Below are 23,222 nucleotides of genomic sequence, written 5' to 3' on the forward strand. Positions count from 1 at the left end.
GAGACAGCAGCTCCTGGAGAAGCAAAAGAAAAGGTTTATCCAGCTGTTCACAGGAAGGACCAAACAAGCTCTCACAGATTTGTGAAGTTTAGCTCCCAAACACAGCAGAATTTTGAGATCCTGCAGTACCTGAGAACCCAGAGCGCCACAGCCTGGTTTGATTCTGCCCCAGCCAAGCACAGAGCAGGAATGCTGTGGCTTTGAGGCAGGTAGGGTCTGGTGCCTTGACCTGACAGGCAGAGTCTCAAAGACCTCGTGTGTTTCACTTCATGGTTGCAAGCGGCAAAGTGGAGAGGATTTGCTGGCAGCTCCACAAGCCACATCCCTCATGCACAAAGAAGATTCTTGGCTTATTGTGAGATTTTGGCATCTTTTCTGAAATGTGCTGATGTCAGGACACCACAGCTATGGGTATTGTATTTTTAACCCCCACTTCATCAAAATTCAGTCACCTGGTTAAACTTAACTGCGGTTCCACATCTAAATTTTTTTCTCTGGTCTTATCATGGCCAGCATATACAGTTCAGCTCTACGCAGAGCTAGAAAGGGGCTATTAGTAGCTTAAATCTTATTTATGCACTAATACGAAAGCATAAGTAGGATTTATGGGATGCTTAATCCCTGTGCTAACCCTCTGCACAGAAGCAGGTTGAGCTCAGAAGAACAGCTTTTATGACAAAGGGAAGTCTAAAGCTTACAGCTCTTATGACAAATAATGTCAGCAACGTGTATTTCTTCAGCTTTGGGAGTTCCCAATTCCTTCCAAAGGAGAGAAAATAGAGAAAGAGAATAAAACAAAGGTCCTAACCCTCCAGCCTTTGATCTGGACAAGATTAGATCCTGTGTAAATTCAGGACAAGCCTTCAGAGACATCTAGTGACTTCTCAGAGGATTTGATAGTGGTTTCACAGCAGCACTGTATTCTGGGACCTGGTGCTGGTCAATCAGTGCAGACCAGGAAAGGCTCTCCCAGGACAGGGTTCTGCAGCCTGGGGCTGTTCTCTGAGGGTGCTTTGCTCTTGCATTTCTGCCTGTTGGTTTGTTAATGTGTTCACTAAACACATTTCCTTTGGTTTGCCTAGAATCATAGAGTGAGAGAATGTTAACACAAGCAAACAAAGAAACAAAGCCCCCACCTCCAAACCAGAAATTATACAAAATGAGTAAATTTTCAAGGCAAGCACTCGACATCATTATATTTTCAAGGAAGCTTGGGAGAAGAAATAACACACACTGGAAAGAATTCCTTTTCATGGTAAAAGCTACTCTTCAAGAGATCTTTTCTGGGTAGACTGTTGGGAGAGGTGGGTAGGGAGGAGATGAAAGATGCAAGTCTCAAGAAAATTTTCCCATGGATAATCAAATACATGGCCTCTAATTTTTTATCATCATGGACTTCAGATATATGATTTATTCACCAATGTAAAAAATAAACCAAACCCCAAACCAGGATAAGTTCTTTCCTGTAGGTCCAAAAAATACTCACTGATGCAGATCAATAATTTTCATCAATCATAAAAAACTGTCTGTATGGAGCATTTCTTCCTCTCTATCAATATCAGAAAATACAGAAGGCTGAAGAGGAAACAAAAGTTAAACCAAACCATTTAAAAATACAGTGCTGTGACAGATTTTATTTCATTTTGATTGATACTACATGCTTACTACCACTAGGAACAGACATGCCTTCTTTTTTTGTTTTTGTTTTGTTTTGGACTTTTATGTATTTTTTTAACCTATATTAAATGTCGACCTAAACTTTGCTGTGCCTTGGAAATCTGGCTCAGGAGTTAACTGCAGGAATTTTTATTTAAATAGATAAGCATTAATGTTTGAAAATAAGACAAAAGCAGGTGAACAGGAAAATTAAATTACAAATTCACTTCATACAAATATCTCTTACACTATGCACTAAATCCTGTTAATTAGCTGAGGTCTTTTAAAAATTCTTAAATTACTTATGAAACATTATTTACAAATTATATAAATAAAGTCTAGGCCACTTAAATTAACCAATACAACAAAAAAGTCACCTTTTTTATGGTGTGTACTAAAAATGTTCTTGTTTATTGATCATAACCCAGTTTGCAGTATAAAAATGTTTGTTCACTTACATCAAAATGGGTTCCAATAGAAGGAAGGAAAGAATTGGTTCCAGAAGAAAGCAATCAATATAATAAATGCTTAAAATCAATGAGGCTTCTTAATGTTCTGTTCTGCACCATTTGCAGTCATTTTTAGAAGTCCCTTCTACAGTATTTGTCATCTGAACAGGTCATCTCAAAATAGCAGAGACATGGCAATACTCAGTACATTGCTCACACATCACAAAGACCTTACCAGGAGGGCGAGGCAGAGAATGGAATGTCAGTGGCCAGCACAAGCCTTTACAACACTTAACTTAAAAGGCAGCATTTATAGAACTAATCACAGACTATACACAACCTGCACTCAACAGCAATCAAAAGGACTGGAGAATATACATTTAAGAAAACAAAAGACCAATGATTTTTCATTACCTTTGTTAAAATTAATGCTTTGCTCCTTGTCTTTTGTTTTAAAACCAGCATTGACACCACCAACAACTATAACTACTTTTTCCTTTAACATAATATATGGCAGGTAGCTACTGTATGTGAAAAATGTACAATAAAAGGTGAGAAACCACTGAATTTCCTAGGCAGACACGTGAAAATATAAAGCCATACAGATTCCAAAGTGCCATGAATACAAAATTCAAGTGATGGTTTATAGCGTGTAGGAAAGAAACTAAATGAAACTTGCTCTATGGGTTGCTGAGCCCTTCAGCTGTATCCTCAGTCTCCCCTTTGGCAGCTTTAGTGAGAATTTCCATCCATTTCATTTGCAGCTCTTCATCTTCTGCACTGAAATAAAGAGTTTGATGGGACTGGCAAAGCTTAAAAACGTGCTTCATTTCAAACTTCTCACCAGAACCTGGTAAACTGACTTCGTAGCCGGGCAGAGGGAGAGGACGTGGGCCTCGTCCGTCCTAAAGGAGAGAGAAGCAATGTGAGGATTGGGGAGCAGAGGAGGTCTGGGGCAGGTGGGAGGCACACACTGCGGGAAGCGCATGGATGGACGGACGGACGGACACAGCCCCAGCTCCCGGCTCAGCGCCGCAGCGAGGGAAGCGGGGACGAGGCAGCACCCACTATTCAGCTTAAACCAGCAAAAAGCAATGACTTAAACCAGAATAAAGCAATGATGCTTTATTCTTACTTCACAGATTTCCTTTCACAGCAAATATGGCCAGGGATTTTCATATAATCTCATGTAATTTATGCATGTGTCTGTTACAAAATTTCCTCTGCATGTGGTACAGGCAATGGGATCCAGCTGAGAAGAGACTGGTGTTGTCCATTTTGAACATCATGGGATATTTTGCAGAATTGGTTAAAAGGAAGCAAATAAGCAAAGCTGGACCCTGAGAGACACCAAGACAACTAAAGGGCAAGGGAAAAGTCTTTGAAAGAAAAGACAATTTTTGATTTTCAGTCATTTATGATGCCTTTGAGAGTTGTCAAGGATGCCAATGCTCAAATTCCTGACCATCCTTTAAAAGCCAGATTGACTCACAGATCTAAGGAGCAATACAGCTCTCTAACTGTCACATCTTGAGCCTCAACCAACTCCTTTCCTAAGCTCTCAAAAAAGATATGTTTTAGCAAGGCAGGGTGTGCCATGGCCAAGCAACCTCTTCAATTGCTCCCAGCCAAGTGCTTCTAAAGATGACTCCCCAAACTGAAGTCTAAATCACACAGGCATCAAGCATCTGTACAAAGCTGTCACTTTCTGTAACAACAGCTGCTTGTGTTGCAGCCCCATACCAAAGCTAACTGAAGCATTCCACAGAGAAGTGGCAAAGTCATTCTTTTGTCAGCCCATACCAAATGCAGATGACTTGGTAAATCTCGAAGAAGACCAAAACTCTGAGAACAATGGCCAAAAAAAAAAAGCCTACTTTTCTAACACTTTGTCTAAAGTAATTCAAGTATCAAAACTGCTCACATCAATGCAAACACATACATTAACTAAATGGGCAAGAAATACACAGTCAAAAATGTATCACAGTTTATTAAATCAATACAGGCTTCTTGATTTATTCTTCTATTGGTTGTTATTGTCATGCAAAAATGCCGGAGTCCAACTACTTTAAGACCAAGCACTATTCAAGGAGATTAAGGCAGCTTCAGGCCAAACACTAAAGTTACACTCAGTTTCCATTTGAGTGTAACTAATTGTCCTAAATGAAGCATAGTTTCTCTTCCCTGACACCACAGCCACATCCCTATAAACAGGAAGGTCTTGCCCATGCAGAAGTACAGAGCAGCTCCTGCACACGTGGCACTACTCAAGCAAGCAAACATGGGACTGATGAACACCAATGCACAAGAGCACATGCAAGCTCAACCATGCCTGTTTCACTGGTCTTGGTTTGGAAGAGTAGACATTTAGGCTTGTCAAATGGAAAATTGTAGGCTGCCCATGACAATGACAAATGATGCTGTTTGTAGCCACCAAGTGCACCGTAAGAGCAAACTGATGTTCGAGTTGTATGTGTTGCACCTACCCAACATGTGCAGACACAGGCAAATTAAGCAGTCTGCCTTGATCTTGCATCCGCCCTTAATATGTTGCCTTTGGCACTTTGTCTGTACCTGCCTGATCCAAAAGGAAGGGATTTACATTATCTCTGAAAAGCTGTACTACTGACAGGAAAAGTTGAAGCACTTGGCCTTGAAGAATACCCCACCTCCAATCCAGACTTCTCTTTGGGATCAGCAGCATCTGTGGATGTCCTTTGCTGCTGAACCCTTCCCTCCTACCCAAAGCCCAGCAAATTCAGGGGCTATTATCCATTCATCAGGAATTCCAGCCCTATATACTGAGCATGTAAGTGGGATTTTCTCCTTACAAGAGAGATGAAATTCATGTTTTAGTTTTAAGAGCCTACTGGATTTGGCTGGTTGGACTGTACTTTTAAAAAAATATTTCTGCATTCAACATAGTACGACTGCATGATACTGGTATTTGATCAAAGCAAAATACCCAGTGCTTAAAGACCTTCACTTTAGAGCTGATTACAATAATTCTCCTCAGGTAGTGAGTGAGTGATAGATAAAAATCGAGTGGATGTGTAATACGGTCAGCAATCACAAGCACTGTGCACTCATCCTGACTCTCAGCAGCACAACACAAATGGGTTATTTATCTAGGTCATTACAGCAGCATGTATTTATTGCTCTGTTACAGCCATTGCAACATCCAGGGTTTAAGATTTGGGAATAGACAACTTAGTTCCACCACAAAGGCAGCTCTGTTCCAGGCACCCCTGCATACAGACACGCCTCTTATACTGCACAGATCTTGGCAGTGTATGGGCTCTCTTAGACAACAGTGACCCACCAATGGCATTTCCCCCCTCCTTCTGAGTGGGCTTAGAAAATACCTGTTTTTTTCTACCCCAACTCCACTCTTTATCCACTCATGATCTAATCCCAACTGTACACAAGTAATTGAGAGGCTCCTGTGGTGCAAAGATCTTCAGGACCAAAAAAGGGCAGGCAGAGTTTTTTGCAGGGCCAGGTAAGGCTTCTACTAAAGAGGATCAACAGACAAGCAAAAAAAAAAAAAAGTCTCAAAAATCCTGATCTCAATTTCAAACCCAGCTACTCCCTTATTTTCTAAAAGTAAATCACATTTACATGATGAGTGGAAGATTTTTCTTCTTAATAAAGCAAAATTTTCTCTTGGATCAAGCTTGATCTGATATATACATAAATATACTAACGCTAGCTATACTAGTTTTACCCTTCATATTTCTCCAAAATCCATTACTTTTCCAGCTAGCCTGGAAGACTTAACTTTGCACATCTCATTCAGGTAACTTCATGTCAGAGCTGTGCATTTTACAAGGCCAAAGGGGGCCGAAGGTCCAGGTGGACCTTGAAAAGACACGACTAATTTATCTTAAAACTGCTGCTCTTTACAGTCAAAGTGGTCTTTGCTTATAAGTGAATTATAATTTCACTGAGATAAACACGACAAACAGCTGTACAAATTGTGACTCCTTTTGAGGACAATCAAATTGGTATGATTCCCAAACCTAAACAGCCTCATGCGTAAAGCTTTATGCAAGACTTGAACTGCAAACACTCAGGGGATTAATTCATTCTCCTGGAACAAGGGTCTAAAGCAAAAGAGCAGTTTTCTTGCTATTTTAAATCTGCAAGTCACGTCTCTACCTGCACGAGCATCCCTTCTCTGGTGTGAGGGCCAGAGGTGCAGAGGAAGGAGCTTCCACTGCATCCAAAGCTCCACATTCAGCTTGGCTTCCTCCTTCCCAAGGGGCAGCTATTCTTTCTGTTCTTCTTAATAATAATCCCCCAACTTTCAAACTCCTACAGTCATGCTTTAGTCTATGTTTCAAGACCTTTAATACTATTCTTGGCAATATTAGTCCTAAAAGACACATCTCAGGCACTGAAATGCTTCTTTGCAGGTCTAAAGAGGTCTGTGAGATCCATGGAGGTGGTTGTGCAAAACAGAACTATGCCTAGGAAAAGAATATTTAAGCACATGAGTGGCTCTCAACTGATTCCAGACATTCAGACACCAGTAATGAAACTCTGAAGAGATTTTCCTCAGAAGTCTAGTGTATCCTATGTAAACCTGAATTAACAAGAATGTTGGATTAACATCAAGAAATAGGACTTGCTTCCTATTTTTTTTCTGCAGGTAGATGCAAATTGAAGTATACAAATGGGAATGGCAGGCCTTTAAAGAAAGGAACAACTTTTGTTGTTTACAGTCTCATTCCTGACAGTAAATCCTAGTTTTGGAATGTAAAATAAATAACCTTGTCCTTTTGCTTTCAAGACACCTTTTTGGGAGATTTATTTCACCCCTGAACTAGCTGAGGACATTAGCTGCTACTTTTAACTGTCATAATTGACAATCAGTGCCAAAGGCATCCTTTTCCCCTAAAAAAATAGGATCTTACTAATAATATCAGCAGAGGCTCAAGAACAAATTTGGCAGGACGTGGACAAAGTACACAGCAACCGAAAGAGAGAAGCTCCTCCAGCTTCCATCTGTGGCTTTGCATGACTGTCAGGTGGGGCATGCAGAATCAGCATCATGGAGTTTGCACAGAATGCAGGTGACTTGTGTCCATGGGTTATTATTTGTGCTGTACTGCAACAATCAGTTGGGCAGTAGGAGACATTCTCAATCATACTATGCAAGGGATGTTGCTTCCTCTCAACTTCTCACCCCTGTCACCTCTTAGATTACACATGTTGTTTCTGTGTGAGGAAAGCCAAAGAATTTAAACTTCTCTCCCTCTGTTCCCACTCTCCTTGCCCAAGCATGAGACAGTCTGGCTTGGTTTGTGTGGATGCAGGGCTTGCACTGGCCCTTGGCTGAGGCACAGCTTGAGCATTGTTTGAAAAGTTCTGTGGGTGAAGCTGTTCTCTCTGCTTGGCTTTTTAAAGCATTGTTCCTTTCCCCAGAGCCTGACTCCAGAGAGAGCCAAAGACTGGATTTGTTGCCTTTGTTTCAGTGCCTTGTGTGTTTTCTTTTCCAAAGTGTCATTTCAGCCACGTATGTCCCACTGACCAGGAGGGAAACCAGGCAGCTCGCTGCCTGCAGGATGAATTGGAGGCTTTCCCAGGGTGGGGTTGGAACCACAGATGGAGCCAAGGGGGCTGAAGCTCCAAATTCAAGATTTCAGCCTCTTTGAGCACTATGTTTAAAACATTACACAACCTTGTTTAAAGCCGACAAGCTGCAAAATGAACACAGTTCTAATGACAAGGTGTAGTATTTGTTGACTAGATAGTGTGAGCTTTACTCTGAAATGCTTTATAAAATCACAGGGAAAATTGACTTCTTCAACTGTTCCTAGCCACAAACAGATGCTAATAAAAAGAAAACCCTTCTTATCACTACAACTACAGCAGGGTAATTGCTGGCTGAATTCAGTTTCATTCTTTCTTCCATCCCATACAGGAGATAAAACAAAGCTGTGTATAAATGTGTCAAATGCCAAATGCAAAACTGGATATGGGAAATCTCCTCTCAGCATTGTTGCTCTTCAGTACTAAGGAAGCATGACAGACATTTCTAGTTTGGATAAAGATGTTTCTATCCCTTGACTTTCATCATACACAAATGGTAGCTAGCTTCAACAGTACATTTAGACACATAAAACTCTTATCAATCTAAGTATTTCAAGTAAAGATAAAACCCCACGATGCTATGACAAGGAGCTTTATAATTTTTCAGGGTGAAGAACATCTACATTTTCACAAATTCTTCTATCTCATCAACTCAGAACAAGGTTTAAAAAAAGAAAAGCTGGAATTGCAATTCCAGCAATTGCAATATCCAATCTCCTTTGTCATTCTATATATTTAACATGAAAGTGCTTTCCCTAATGACAGAGTAATAAAACCCTTGACTACACCTGTCTGAAACCTTAAAAAAGCAAAAGCATAACCTAATTATCCTTTTGCTAAAAATTTGAATGGAAAAACAATGAGCTTTAACATTTGCTCACAACTGTATCAGCAGTAAGTACAGGTAACAAGGTAATCTAAAATCTCTGAGGCTTTTTGCCACATCCAGAATAGGAAATTCAGTTCTGTTGTTGAAACCAAGCCAAATCCTTTGACCCATTTCTCAGCTCTACATATTTAAACATAATTTTCTTTTTCTGTGTGTTAACCCTCGTGAATGCCACCTTACCTGACTGCTTCCTTGCAGATACAGAACAAGAGGTTCACTCTTGGGGATGGTCACCCACATTTTGTACCAAGTCTTCCCTTTTTCAAGGAACTGGAGGTAGCTGCTGAAGAGGCTGTTCTCGGCTGCAAGGACGCTTTGCTTCTGGATGAAGGGGAAAAAAAAATAAAACAGAGCTGTTTCAATTTATATTTAAGTGTGGAAAATAGAGTTAAATACAAAATACTCAAGTGGTGCAGAGTCAAATAACACTTGAGGGCAAATGTTGGATAGGCCATACCCAAATAAAAATTTGATAATTATTATATACAATTAAGAAATAGCATAATTCCATGTAACAGAGGCAGAGGCTGAACAGCCATTCCCAGTGGACATGAAGCTAAATTCAACTTCCACCCAGCAAATTGAGAATATAATTAAGATGATGCAGCTCATTTTTTGCTTAGCAAAGTAGGCTGGGAGATTTCTTCAAATTAATGCAAAGGTTTTATTAACAGATCCTCTTGTGCATGGATGGAGCTAAATCAGAGTGAAAAAAAAATTGGAAGAAATTGTTGTGTTCTGATAGAAAACAAAGAAAATCAAAATTCCTGTTTGCATTAGGATTTGCACAGAAGTCTCCTGAAGATTTCTGGCAGCTGCTAATAATATTTGTTAAGTGGCAATCTCCTCAGCTGCTACTAAGCTGGCTAAGAAAGTTTAATGTAAATAGAAGGGAAATAAAAAGCCTGACTCTGATCTTTTCTTTCTATACACTGGCTTTCTTCTGTTTGACTTCATCCTTTGAAGATTTAACAAAAAAAAAAAAACTAGCAGCCTGAGTAAAGGAGAGAAAAATGACACTTTTCCTGGGTTTTTACAGCTTTTTGCCACAATCTGCTTTCTGAAGTAAAGCCATGGGTTCCATTTCACTGGTTTGCCTCTCAGAACAACAGGGCTCTCTCTTCCCTCTGGAGACGCAGAGATTTAGATTGCATCTAAAACTTTTCCTACTCAAACAGTGCTGCTAAGTTTGTCATGAGGTACCATAGACTGTATTGGCACCCATGAAGAGCTCATCAACTGTAGGCATGGAGCATATATCACAAAACCACAGAAGGGTTTGGGTCAGAAAGGACTGTAACGACCATCTCATTCCAACCCGTGCCACAGAGGGGAATATCTGATACCATATCTGAAGGTTTTGATGGGGTCAGGTTCCGGATCCAGAACTTTCTCTGCACTCTGCAGACCTGCCAGTCCAGGGCAGGGCACGGTGGACCTTCAGCTTTACCCCACTCCATTGCTGAGATCTTGGATGTGTTTGGGTATAATTATAGCTGACAAAGCCCCCAAGCAACAGAGTTGCTACATGGAATCAAAAGTGAAAAAAAACAGATCTCATTTTTTTAAAAGTTACTGTGCACAGCTCAAGATTGGAAATATACCATAATAAAACAGAAGTCAGAGGGTTTTCTTGCTTTTTTGTAAGTTTGGAAGCTGAAGCTTAGCTGCCAAACCTGTTTGCATCCCTGTGTGACCAGCATCCTCTGATGAATGCTCACCATCTACAAACAGCATCCAGGCTGCAGGTGTGTTCAATGGGAGTTATAGGTCAGAGGATTAAATACCATGGTGGGGTAGAAGAGAAAACCAATTTGATTAGTTTTTAATAAATACACTTAAAAAAGGAGAAAGCCTCACAAAGCTTCTTAGCCAAAGATTGTACCTCTGCAGCTAGTCTTTTCTTCTGTTCCCCCACTGCTTCCACCCCAGGGCTGCAGGGGCTTGCTGGGAGCTGCAGGAAACACTCCTTACACACTCGATTGTGGCGGCTGTTATCTGCAAGTGGTTTAAACTCCGAGCATTTTGCACAGATCACCTGTAACAGACAGATGGTGTTTAATTAGCCATGTTTAAAACACAACCCTTTATCAAAGAAATTGACTTTCAGGATGGTTGTTAGTAAAGCAAAATTCTATGGAAGCTAATGTAAACACAAGATAGAGACCAATATAATATTCACTCTATCTACCTCCGTTAACAATTAGCATGTTTGTGATCCCATGCCATACACCAAAATACCAAATTAAAGAAAACTTATGTCTTTGGGGGAATACTGTATGACTGACATCATGCAAGTTTGTTTTTCTTGTCTTTTCTTATAAGCTTTTATAAGTCAAAAAAAGCTTAAGTTGATGAAGCAATTAGCGCTTTTTAATGGTCCAAGAAGAACTGATTTTCAGATTGAAAGTGGCTGACATTCCTCATCAATCAAGGACATCCTGGAGAACTGAGGAATCCAAAAAGCACCAGCTATTTTAAGAACACAGTCGAATATATTATCCCTTAAAAATTATTTGTCTGCCTCAGCTGCAAGAGCATGCAGTGGCACATCAGGGCCAAGGAGCCAGTGCTTGGAAACAATGCTGGGTCTGCAGCTCCAGAACCAGTTTTCATGGTAAAAATTTGTCTCTAATACACCTGCTCTGGGGAGAGAATCTGTCCCCAAGGACACACATTCTGCATTTCTGTACAGGAATAACCACAAACTCACAGCACACGTATATGTTCTTACATGGCTCGCTGTAAGACTTTAATTACTGTATGAAGAGGACTGCCTTAATTCAGGAAGTGTTACCCAAGGAAAAGCAAGACAGCATTTTTAGCAACATGATAATCTTTCTTTGAGATAAATTAACTTCTTTAATTCAAATGCTATTGCCACACCACAAGGCACTGCACAACGAACAGTGGTTTAACAATAAATTATTAATGATGCAATTTTTGTTATCTCTCTGTTCCTGGGGGAAAGCCATTATTTCATTTCTTTAGTAACACTGACTTTGCAATGGGATATTTTAACCCCCAGAAATGTATTTCATGGTTTAAGCAATTATTAATAAAAACAAATGCAGAAGGTTGAAAATCCCAACTCTAGGATAAAAATGCCTCCTCCACAGCAATTTAATTTAAATTGCTGAGACTGAGGTTTCTTTAAATATCTTAACTATACATTTAGACCTTTCTGCAGCTGAAAATTTATCTCTACTTCAAATGACTAATGTTGTTTAAATAACATTACTTTTAGTTACACTATGAACACTGAATGACATTTCAAGTTATATGGCAGAAATCCATCTCATCTTGGCCATGATTATGATTTACAGAAAAAAAAGGGAATTCAGCTGTTGATAAATGGCTTTAGGGGAGGTGGCTAAGGGCCTTCAGTAAGCCAGCCTTGCCTTTCTGAGGCAGATTTTCTTTGGATTTTCAAGCAGGAAGAAACCACTTTTGCACCTTTCTTTAGGTAAAGAAATGCAGAATCACAGAGTATGCCGAGTGGGAAGGGACCCACAAGGATCACCAAGTCCAGCTCCTGGTTCTGTACAGGGCATCCCCAAGAGTCACACCCTGTGCCTGAGAGTGTTGTCCAAACTATCCTGGACCTCTGGCAGGTTTGGTGCTGGGTCTGCTTCTCTGGGGACCCTGTTCCAGTGCCTGACCACTCTCTGGGGGAAGAACCTCTACCTAATATGCAACCTAAACCTTCCCTGACATAACTTCAGACCAGTCCCTCGGGTCCTAGAAAGAGATCACAGAAAGAGAGAGTCTGCCTCTCCTCTCCCTCAGAGGAAACTGTTGACCCCAGTGAGTCTCTCCTCAGTCTCCTCTCGTCCAGGCTGAAAAGATGTAGTGCCCTCAGCTGCTCACATGGCTTCACTTCGCCATCTTTGTTGCCCTCTTTTGGATGCTCTCTAATAGCTTAATAACATCTTTAATATTGCATGTTCAGCTGTTCACTTTAGAAGAGCTGCTGTCTGGGTGAAGTGAGGCTGTCTTAAGGCCATTGCTTCTGCAAACAAACTACAACCCCCTCCCCAGATAGACAGCCACCTCCAGGAAAAGCACCACCTTTCTTTCTATCCACTGAGGCACCGAATTTGCCTTTAAACCAGCATAAACTGGGACCCTTGCACCAGTTTACTCTTTTCACTCGTGATACCCAGAGAGTAAAGCAAGTGCAAAAACCTGCTCTGTCAATGACTTGCCATGAACCAGAATGTGTTTTAGTGCCTGCACTGAAAAAATAAAAAATTGTCTTCCAAGGTCTCAGCAGAAGAAACTCAGGAGCTGATGGCGCTGGGATACTTACTGCCCCACACTGCTTACAGTGGTGCCGCCTCTTGGTGATGGAGTTAAAGCTCTCACTGCAGCTCTTACAAGACTGTTTCTCTTTGTCTCGCTTGGACTTGGAAGGTTTCCTAGAGGAATCACTCTGAAATTAAAAGCACAAGTATGCGATTAAAAACTAGTAATAAAAAAAGGGCAAAGTTGTTCATAAGAGTTCTACTGACAAAGATTCTCTTTGGGGTTCACACCATTTTAGGAAAGAATTTGTATGACTCTGCTGCTTGCCTCAGCTGGAGGGCTGGCTTAACCATCTGTGGCCTTGGGGGGACATCAGGTGGTCTCAGCCCCTCTCTGCCCACTCATCTCCTCACGGCCACAGAGCAGTCTCCTCTCCCTATCTGTCAGTGAGGAGGTGGAGGAATGGCCAAGGTGGGCATCTCAAGAAAATCTTCCCTTCCAGCACTCACCTCTTGCTCTTTCAAGGTAAAATTTTAAAATTTTGGTGGAAAAATAGCATATATCCCAGCAAGAGATACAACTCATGTGACTACAAGGTGAAGGCCTGTGGCTGGCCTTCTTAGGGGCACAGACATCTGAGCTTAGTGAACCATGCTGCCTCCATTTGCTTCTGAAATGCAAGGAAGAATCACCAAAAAGCTGGTAGGAACAGCAAGAAAACCAGTGGGCTTAGGACACTGCTGCTACCATTATTTATTACTTGCTATATAGTTGGAGAGTCGTGCAGCCCCAGAATGGTTTGGAGTGGAGGGACCTTAAAGCCCATCCAGTCCCACCCTGCCATGGTAGGGACACCTTCCACTGTCCCAGGCTGCTCCAAGTCCTGTCCAGCCTGACCTGGGACACTGCCAGAGATCCAGGGGCAGCCACAGCTGCTCTGTGCCAGCTACCTGTCTGGGCCAACAGGTAGAAATTCAGCCCCAGTGTTGATCATGTAACTCATAAATACAGTCTGATGAGACTCTTACATGAGCAGACACATGAGCTACAAAGCAGTTTAAACTCTTTCCCTTCTCATGCTCTTACTGGTGTATTTTCCATTTATAAACTACTTTGAGTAACTCACAATGAGGTAGAACATCAGCAAGTGCTTCTGGAAATACTTAGTATAAATGAAAAATAATTTTAAATTATACAGCAAATTTTGTACTTTGTAGTCTTTTCGTTTATTTCTCTACATGCCAACATTATACATGCAAGAGTATGTGTAAGACATTTTCCACAGGCTCCTATTTCCTCCTGCACACAGAAGTCTGAGCATAACCTGCACTATCAGTGCAGAGCAGCAAGACAATTCAGCCAAGAGGTACCATGATGCTGTAGACAAGCAGATGATCCTTCCTGCAGTAGGATTTCACAGTCTGGTCGTGAAAAAGGTGGACACTGAGAATCCCATAAGCCTCCCAAGCAGGCTGGGGAGGCGCAGGAAGGTGCTCCCTGTTTGTGGCCACCACTACCACCAAGTGGTTTGCACGTGAAGCTGTTGAGCACACGATTTATTGCTTGTGCTCTCACCGAGCTGTTACTAAAGGGATGTCAGAAATAAAAATACATATTTTCTGAACCTGCAACTAACTTTTTTTCATTATTTTCATTGAAATTATCCATTTTTAGCAAAATTAGGGCCCAAAATCAATACTACAGATTTTTGGACATTTTTAACTTTGCCATTACGATCAACTCTATTTTTATGTCTATGTCAGGAATTAAATTTTTCTTTAAATTCATGATTTAAGGAAAATTACTATCAAGATATTCTATGCAAATCACTGACACAACTATTTATAATCAATTAAAAATATATAAGTTTTTATTTAATTACAAATAAAATTTACATTTCCCAAAGATACTTAAAACCAAACAAAATTTTTATGTGGGTTTGGGTTTTTTTAATGCTATAAAACATTTTTTTTTTTTTAAGTAGCTTACCAAATACAGCATCTGTAATTCAAGGCACAAAATGCTAATACAAAACTGATTATAAATAAAAGAAAAATTGTTAAGGGAAAACATGAAGTGAGAACAAAAAATAACCAGCATGGAACACACTAATCACGAACACTTACAACTTGTTTTTTGTACAGGTCAGGTTGCTGGCTTGTTTAACAGCTTTGCATTGACACTGTGCAGTCTACCAGAAGGTTCCAAGCTTGGCCAGAGGTCTGGAGGAGCTGCTAAATGGCTCCTTTGTTACTAAAATTGTTATGCTAATGCATAACATCCTATAACACGAGTCTTCCTGCTACAGGTGAGGGTATTTTTGCTGGTTGTTCTTGTTGAGGCTGATTTTTAGTAAATTCAACTGACCCTAGGCATTTCCTGAAAATCTTTTAATCTAGAAGAGAGAGATTAGAATGATAAAAAATAGACCTTATTAAGGACTCACATCCTTAGGTTTGACTAAGCAGCAGCCATGGCCGTTTTACTGAGCAAAATGAATAATACCTTTGAAAGTATATTTTGCTTTCATGGCAGTCAATGTTTTACAGGTCAGAGACATACAAAAGTACTATCATCCCTTCCTCTGCACTAGCAGGAACATGGAAAGCAGACTGTGGAAGATGTGCTACTCAAAATTTGGTTCTGGAGATGAAATCCTGAGTTACACAATGTAACAGCATCAATCAGACAGGTTTCCTGGTATCATTTTGCCCTTCTCCCTTCAAACAATCAGTGTAGATTAGCTCTCTATCACAAAGTAAACTACATGTACACAAAACCAACCAAACAAACAAAAAAAACCCACCAAAAACTCCCACAAAAAAACAAACAATGAAAAAAAGCCCACACAAACATCCTCCTCTCCAAACTCAGTGGTAGAAACTGAAGGAACCAACTCTGATGTGTGTGCAGCATTTATCCACTGCCAAACAAGTTCCATTGCTTTAGGAAGTCTCTGCATGCTTTGAGGAGAAACCACCACACATCCAGCACTGTTAACAAAGTAATGTCGGCTTTCTAACCCAGTGATGTGATTGGAAAGTTTATTTCCTGGGTTTTGTGACACATATAAGCAGGATTCAAATTCCCTGATGATGCAAATGGCAAGTAGCTATGGGTATAACTTAACCAGGAAACTAATGACAGCACAGCTGAGGCCACAGACAGCAGGATATAAACCCTGTAAAACCTACATTGAAGTATGATTATTTTTTCCTGCTACAAAACAAATGTAACCCACCTCCCAATACTGCTCTGACTGGAGTATTAGCTTCAAATTACTCACCCCTCCTAGTGCACCACTACCATCTGCTCCTGGCATTGATTCCACTGAGCTGGTGCTGGCTATCTGAGGAGAAACAGAATGACACAAAACAGTTTTGACATGGACATTCTTCCTCAAATATATTAAACACTGAAAAGAAACAAACAAACAAAAAAACCCAAACAACCCCCCCAAAAAACTTAAACAAACAAAAACCCCCCACCAACCAACCAACCAAAAAACTACAAGGAGATGGGGGAAGAGAAAAGAGTTTGCTTTCAGCTCCTCAACTCTTTGCTTTTGAGCACACTTTATTTCATAACATCAGATCACAGAATGGTCTGAGTTGAAAGGGACCTTAAAGCTCATCTTGTTCCAGCCCCCTGCCATGAGCAGGGACAACTTCCACTAGACCAGGTGCCCATGTGCTCAGCCACCCTCACCTGTGGGATGGGCTATGATGTGGATGATTTTACAGATGGCACTGAATTGCCAACTGCCTTTGGGTGCAACCTGTGCCTGTCCCCCACATGCTGCAGAAAGCCAGTGCCATGCTTTTAAGGACACTTCTCTACTGGAGCCTGCCTGCCAGACCAGCAAGGGCTCTGTGGAGGCACTTGATTCTGAGAGGAACAAAATTTACTCCATTAAAACACCACTCAGTTAAGTTTCTCTTCTTCGCAATACATCTCAATCCCTAAATAACTGTGAAGTGGCACCTCCATTTATTCAATTATAGAGATGTATATGTACTAAATATATACACAGATGTTTGTGTATCTATATATATTCCTATAGCGTTCATGTATAATATTCATATATCTATATGTATGCCATACAAATAGATATACATACATTCAATAGTATTCAATACATATAGAGGGCAAATAACAAGATTTGTACATTGAGTACAAATCATAGGCTACATTCTAAAAAGAAAGGAAAATCACCTTATCTGCAATTAATTTACAAGGAGTTTGCTAGTTTACACAGGGTTCTCAAACTATTGGATTCCTTATGATAAATTCTCCTGTTATTCCCATAGATCATTCTTCCTTTGCCAATCAGACAACGTCTCTTATTTCAAGATTATCCAAATGGCCAGTATATTTTGGCACTCTGGCTTAATTTCATTTTAAAACAAGAACATTTAATCTCAGTTTAAGTGGCCAAATTTAAGAACTATTCATTCTTATGCCTCATTTGATCTATTTATATTCTAGTAAAATCAATCAAGTCTTTAGAACAAGGAAAGGAGCAAATGCATCCCCTGGGGCCATGGATGTGTCACCCTAGAGCACTTCCTCAGGGAATTCGATTGAATTAAGGGAAGCATCACTACTCAGCTCTAACCAGCTATTTCTGCCTTTGCAAAAACCCAGTAATCCTAAGGTGTTCACATCATCTGTTCCTCAGTCCTCTGCAAATGGGGTTCTTTTCACTGGAACCCTAATCAAACCAGGCTTTTACTCTGTTTAGTAAAAGGACATGGGACTTGAAAAAAGAAAAATGTGGAGAAAAAACAGGGTTTGAAGAAGGGCTTGAGAAAAACCCCAGCAAATCAGGGAAAAGAGTAAATTTCTCCAGTTGCCTATTCAGATTCCCATGTCTGTTTATGTGGAATAATAGGCTAAAAATCAAATACCCTCTACTCTTACCTGGAAAATATTTTAAAAGGGCTTCTCCCTGTTATGTTACCATTACCACTCACAGTGTCTCAGATCTGGTAAGAATACAGTGTTTGACATGTTTGTCAGAACCACCCCAGATCTATGGGGAAAGAAACAGTGGAGGGAAATAATGATGATTCAGTGTCTAACATTAATGATTTAACTAACAGAAGTATTCTCAGTCTCAAGTTCTAGGGATGCCACTTCCACAGAGCTCAGCTCTCTGCAGCACTTTTCCTTTCCAGCCTTCCAAGACTGCACAAACTGGGTCCGCCACCACACCAGGAGCCTGCAACTCTTCTGAGATGAAGCAGTAGTGAAAGAGGTTTTTTTCCTTGGGAACATTTTTAGATGGCTTTAAAAACACCTTTCAACACAGCCTGGACATGCTGCACATAAAAATGGAGGAACTAAACCACAAAGGGACCTGAAAGCTTTCTAAAAATACTATTTTAAAAGACTACTGCCACCATTACTCTGCCTGACACTGATTGGCAATGACACTAGAATATTCCCCTCCTGACAAGTGAGAGTTCATTAATTGCTGAAGACCTGCACCTTAAGAGTAGGTCAAATTTCAAATTTGCACTTCTCAGAAACCACAACTCTTCTCTTTGCAAATTTCAGGCTGACACCAACCCAAAATGCTGGTATGAGCTCATGAGAGTCAGCAGGGAAACACAAGTATGGTCAGAGTTGCATGCACTGGTCATGAACTGCAACCACTCCTAAGCACTGTAACAGAGAAAATGTATAGCCAAGGATGGGAAAAAACAATTGGACTCTTTTTTTACAGGCCAATTTCTAGTAGCTTTTACAGATCCAGCCAGGAATCCATGAGTACATACCTATTTCTTGACTCACAAGAGAAAAAAAGGGTCACATTTTCCTCTAAAGTTGCTGCCCAATATTTCACAGATGATATGTCTGGTGGATGCTACCCAGCACAGTGTATTTCAGTTACAATATTCTCAGGATCCCTCCAGTTTTACTTACAGAAATAATTTCAGCTCGTTTTAAATTACAGCAATTTCTGTCACATTTAGCTCTGACATCAGTTTCAAAGCTGATTATCTAGAGAAGCTAATTTCCTAAAAATGCAGGTTAGTATTCTGGCATTAAAGAAATTACAGTACAGAGTGCATTGATATCACAGCAAGGGATAAACCAGACTCCTGCTCTGCTTGGCTTTTATGAAAACTACAGTATAAATATGTGGCTACACCATGAACACAGAGGCAAAATCAAAGTGAATTTACAAAGCCAGATAATAATAATGAACTTGACCAGATGCTGCGTCTTAATTACACAGAGAGAAGTGTGCTTATTAGTCTGCTTATTAGCAAAATATTTTTTTCCATCAAAGCATCCTGGCTCTGAATGCAGCCATGAGTTAACTGAAAAATATAGCCATGAATTGATTATTTTCTATTTATTTTCCCAAGTATTTTTAGCTGATGAATAGTTCAGGATAAGTCAACTATGCCAGATTCTGAAAACGGCGTTATCAGTAACAGGATTCTAGACTCAACAGAGTGTTGAGAAGATATTCACTGTCAATCTGATTATGCTGGGATGAGAGGCATATCCATTATTTCTCCTTAGGCCCCTGGAAAATCAGGCAGATAAAAAATCCAGATTATTGAGTCACCAAATCAGTGCTGAATTTCCAAGGAGAGATGTCAAAAACAGTTAGATACCAAAACAAAAAACAAAACAAAAACCCAAACAAAAAGTTTAGGAGGCAGGGGAGGGGGAAGATAAAAAACTCCCAACGTTCAGTCTCTGTAGATGGACCTTCTCTCCCTCTGCTCCAAAATCTTCCATGTCTGAAGTCATAAAGTCACAGGCAGCACTGTACAATATTCCTAAATATTTTGCTCTTCCAGGCCCCATTCCTCTTTAGTTTGTAGCAAATGCCTGTTGCTAAGATTATCACCATCATTTTCAAGTTGAATGGAGAGATACTGTCCTGATGTGAATGTTTCTAAAACAAAATTCCTAGCAAACACAACACAGATTGATACCTTATAGCTGTAGAGAAACAATAAACTTTCAAGACAATTTTACATATTTTGTTGAAGAGTGTTTTTCTGAAATATATTTACCATCTGTAAGATAATATTTTAAGATCCTTTTTGAATGCATAATTTTCCTTATGAGTCTTTAAAGTATTTAAAATAATAATAACATCAAAGAAAGAATCCCAAAATGCACCTCTGACGAGATGGGGAAAATTAATGAATGAAATCTCCCAGGGACACAAATAACATTCCAGACAGCTAAGCACTTATAACATTGAGGAGTCATACCTGTTCTGCTAAAAAAAAGCCACCAGCCTGGAAAACATGCCTAATGGGTCTCTGGCATTGAATTGTCCTGGGTAATTTATTCTGTATCTGCATGGCTAAGTAACTGTGACTGATACACATTTGAGAGCCAGAGAAATGGAGATGACTGCCCTGTAATGTCACATAACAATCCAGAACAAGACTCCACTATTTTAAAGTTAGCTGTGCAGGTCTTAATTGCTGGTAAAACTGTTCTGGCAAAGCAGAATGAAGCACTGGTACTTACTGAGGAATCAGGAAGATGCTCCTCCTCTTGTGAAAAAGAGCTATTGAAAGCTCTGAAGGTCTCACTGTTCTGTTTGTGCTTTTCTATTGTGGCTTGAATGACCTGAGACAAAGATGTCAGCAAAGATGAGAAGCATCACAAAAAATTTTCTCTCGTAGGAAGATGGGTAGAATTATCATTTAGTGAAAAACCCTTACACTCGTATAAATGAAAGAAAAACTTAAAAACCTTAAGTGGTGGTGTTAAACCCATTATTGTGTCAGTTAAAAGCTAAGACTGCCATCAGACAGTGTCTCTGCAAGGCAATCTGGAAGAATATACCAGGTCTGTTGCCTCAGTCTCTTCTCATACTGGGCTTGAGGAATGCGGGAAAGGGGAGCCCAGCTGGAGCCTCCAGATATTTTCTGGAGCCAGCTGGCCAGCACTGGGACCCTGACTGAGCTCCACACTTCTCCATGAGCAGCTCCATCAGACTGGCCCACCCAGCCTCCCCTGCACAGCCACATTAATTCAGAACCCCAAAATTATTATTTCAAATGCTTCATGCATGGTGACTGCCCTCCTTATCATTGGTGCTTTGTACTAACATGAATCCATTCCCTCTTCTCCTCTTCTGTCCTGTTAAAACAAAAGAAAAATAGAGAAAACATCATCATTCGACTTACAGTATTTTCAGTAAATTCAATTCACAGCTTCACTGCTTTATAGCCATTAGATTTTTAGCTTTGCTATCCACTATTTATAAATACTATTGATAATTATTGATATTAATTATTACCAAATGTCAAAAATACTTGAATTGTTGAACAGTGGGCCCTGCAAGCACTACTGTAAACGTTGTAAGCATTCAATAAAGGCAACCAACAGACTCTGACTTAGGACCAACATTCTCTTACATATCTAAGTTACCACCTCTGCTGCTCACCTCGTTATTTAAAGCTCTGTCACACTAGCACAGCCTGTAGATCACTTTCTCCACACACATTCACAAACCTTCAAAGACAGAACAAGAACCATACCTGGCTTGTAGTTCCAATGATCTCTTTTTTCCTGTTATGGAAAATGTATGAGCAACATTTTGCTTGGCAATTTCTTGGACCTATAAAAAGCACATCAGCTCTTTAGTCATTGACCTCGTCTTTGCAACATTTTTAATGACATACAAATACAGTAATTCTTTGAAATGCTTAGTCAAAAGGATCATTTGGAATAAAGTACAGAAGCAGAAAGAATAAGGGACTGTTTCCATAGTTACCGGCACTGCTACGAAACTTGTGGGTCTGCATCACCAAGCAGGCTCCTACAGCATGAGGGGGAGAAGGTGGTTCCTGTGCCAGCCAGGGGACAAGGTAAGGCTCTCAGTCCAAACACATCACACAGTCACCACTATTCTGCTACTCTCTGAATGATTCTTGTAAAAATTTTAAAAACCTAACTGTCAGAAACTGAGATGTTATCATTTATGTCTTAAACATCTTCATGAAAGACCTTCGCCTGTTATAGCAAAACTGTACAAAAGCTGCAGAGAAAATCACCAAAACCCTGAATGGAGCCCTACACTGCTCATTGATGAAGTTAAGATAAAGTGACTCAGGGGAGAAGAATTCATTCACAGAGGGATCAAGTTCAGCACCTTCGGGGTGGAGGCCACAGGCTCTCAGATGCCAGGCTCGAACAGACCCTCACAGCAAAGGGTGTGGGGAGGAGAGGTTTTGGGTGTGTGATGAAAAAGCCTCTGGTGAAAGGCAGTGAATGCCCATCCTCTGCTGTGCAGAGCTCAGCTGTGGGCCCCTTCACCCTGGGAAAAGCTGCATCTACATGAAGGACAGCAGCCATAGCCCATCAAAGACCCTCCCCCAAAAGGGGTCCCCAGACCCTGCACCAGAGATGATGCAACAGATCCATAATGTTGCAAGGGACAGTGTCAAACTTGCCCTACCCAGGGGAGGGAGGCACATGGGCATTCCCACCTGGCCCAAACCACTTTATTAATCCACTGGATTCCATACTTTTCAGCAGTGGGCGGCAGGGGTACCCTCACGACCAAAAAGAGCAGATGGAGGGGAGCAACGAGATGTTGTTGGGACCCTAGGAAGGGCGATATGTTTCCACCTAACTCCTGTCACCCTCTCCCAGTCCATCCACCCATGCACACCTCTTTTTCTATTTCTTTCCTTCTTTTCTCTTTCATTCTCTTTGCCTCTTTTACTATTAAATAAAGTATATAACTTTTTTTGGCACCAGTATCTAACCTCGTTTGGTTTTAATCAAGTTTTGGGGTATATTTTGAACCTTTTTGTGTTCGATCCATTTTATTCACAGAGGCTTAGTTTTCTTTGGTCTTCTGTGTTAAAACAGTTCATAACACCAGCCAACCATAAAAACCCAAAAAGAGATAGAATCATGAAGGTTGGAAAAGACCTTTAAGATCCTCAGGTCCAACCATCAAAACAGCACCATCACATTCACCACAAAACCATCTTCTCAAGTGCCACATCCACACGTTTTTGAACACTTCCAGAGACGGTGACTTCACCATTTCCCTGGGCTGCCTGTGCCAGGGCTGGACAACAATTTCAGTGAAGTAATATTCCTCTATATCCAACCTAAACCTCCCTTGGTGCAACTTGAGGCTGCTTCCTCTCATCCTGTCACCCATGAGAAGAGGCCAACCCTCACCTGGCTACATCCACTTTTCAGGCAGTTGTAGAAAGCTAGATCATCTCACTCCTTATCTCCAGACAGAATCCCCCCAGCTCCCTCTCATCAGACTTGCACTCCAGACCCTTCCCCAGCTCTCCTGTGCTTCTCTGGACACACTCCAGCACCTTAAGGTCTTTCTGATAGTGGAAAAACTGCATTGATCCAAA

The 23,222-nt window shown here is 40.6% G+C and overlaps 1 protein-coding gene across 1 annotated transcript in view; it reads right to left on the reverse strand.

Annotated features, from left to right (window-relative positions):
- Positions 1-243: 243 nt before the first annotated feature.
- The window catches only part of FGD3 (FYVE, RhoGEF and PH domain containing 3), a gene marked incomplete at its 5' end in the record, with an annotated part of 88,605 nt that continues 65,626 nt past the window's right edge, over positions 244-23,222 (reverse strand). Inside the window, 8 exons of the mRNA XM_083869431.1 lie at positions 244-3,010; positions 8,773-8,913; positions 10,478-10,630; positions 12,905-13,027; positions 16,127-16,189; positions 20,353-20,454; positions 20,940-20,970; positions 21,372-21,451. Of these exons, the coding sequence (XP_083725557.1) occupies positions 2,786-3,010; positions 8,773-8,913; positions 10,478-10,630; positions 12,905-13,027; positions 16,127-16,189; positions 20,353-20,454; positions 20,940-20,970; positions 21,372-21,451 (918 nt within the window). The 3' untranslated portion in view covers positions 244-2,785. The remainder of the gene's footprint in view (positions 3,011-8,772; positions 8,914-10,477; positions 10,631-12,904; positions 13,028-16,126; positions 16,190-20,352; positions 20,455-20,939; positions 20,971-21,371; positions 21,452-23,222) is intronic.

This window comes from Zosterops lateralis (assembly GCF_965231275.1).
Source record: "Zosterops lateralis genome assembly, chromosome: 11".
Classification (NCBI taxonomy): Eukaryota; Metazoa; Chordata; class Aves; order Passeriformes; family Zosteropidae; genus Zosterops; species Zosterops lateralis.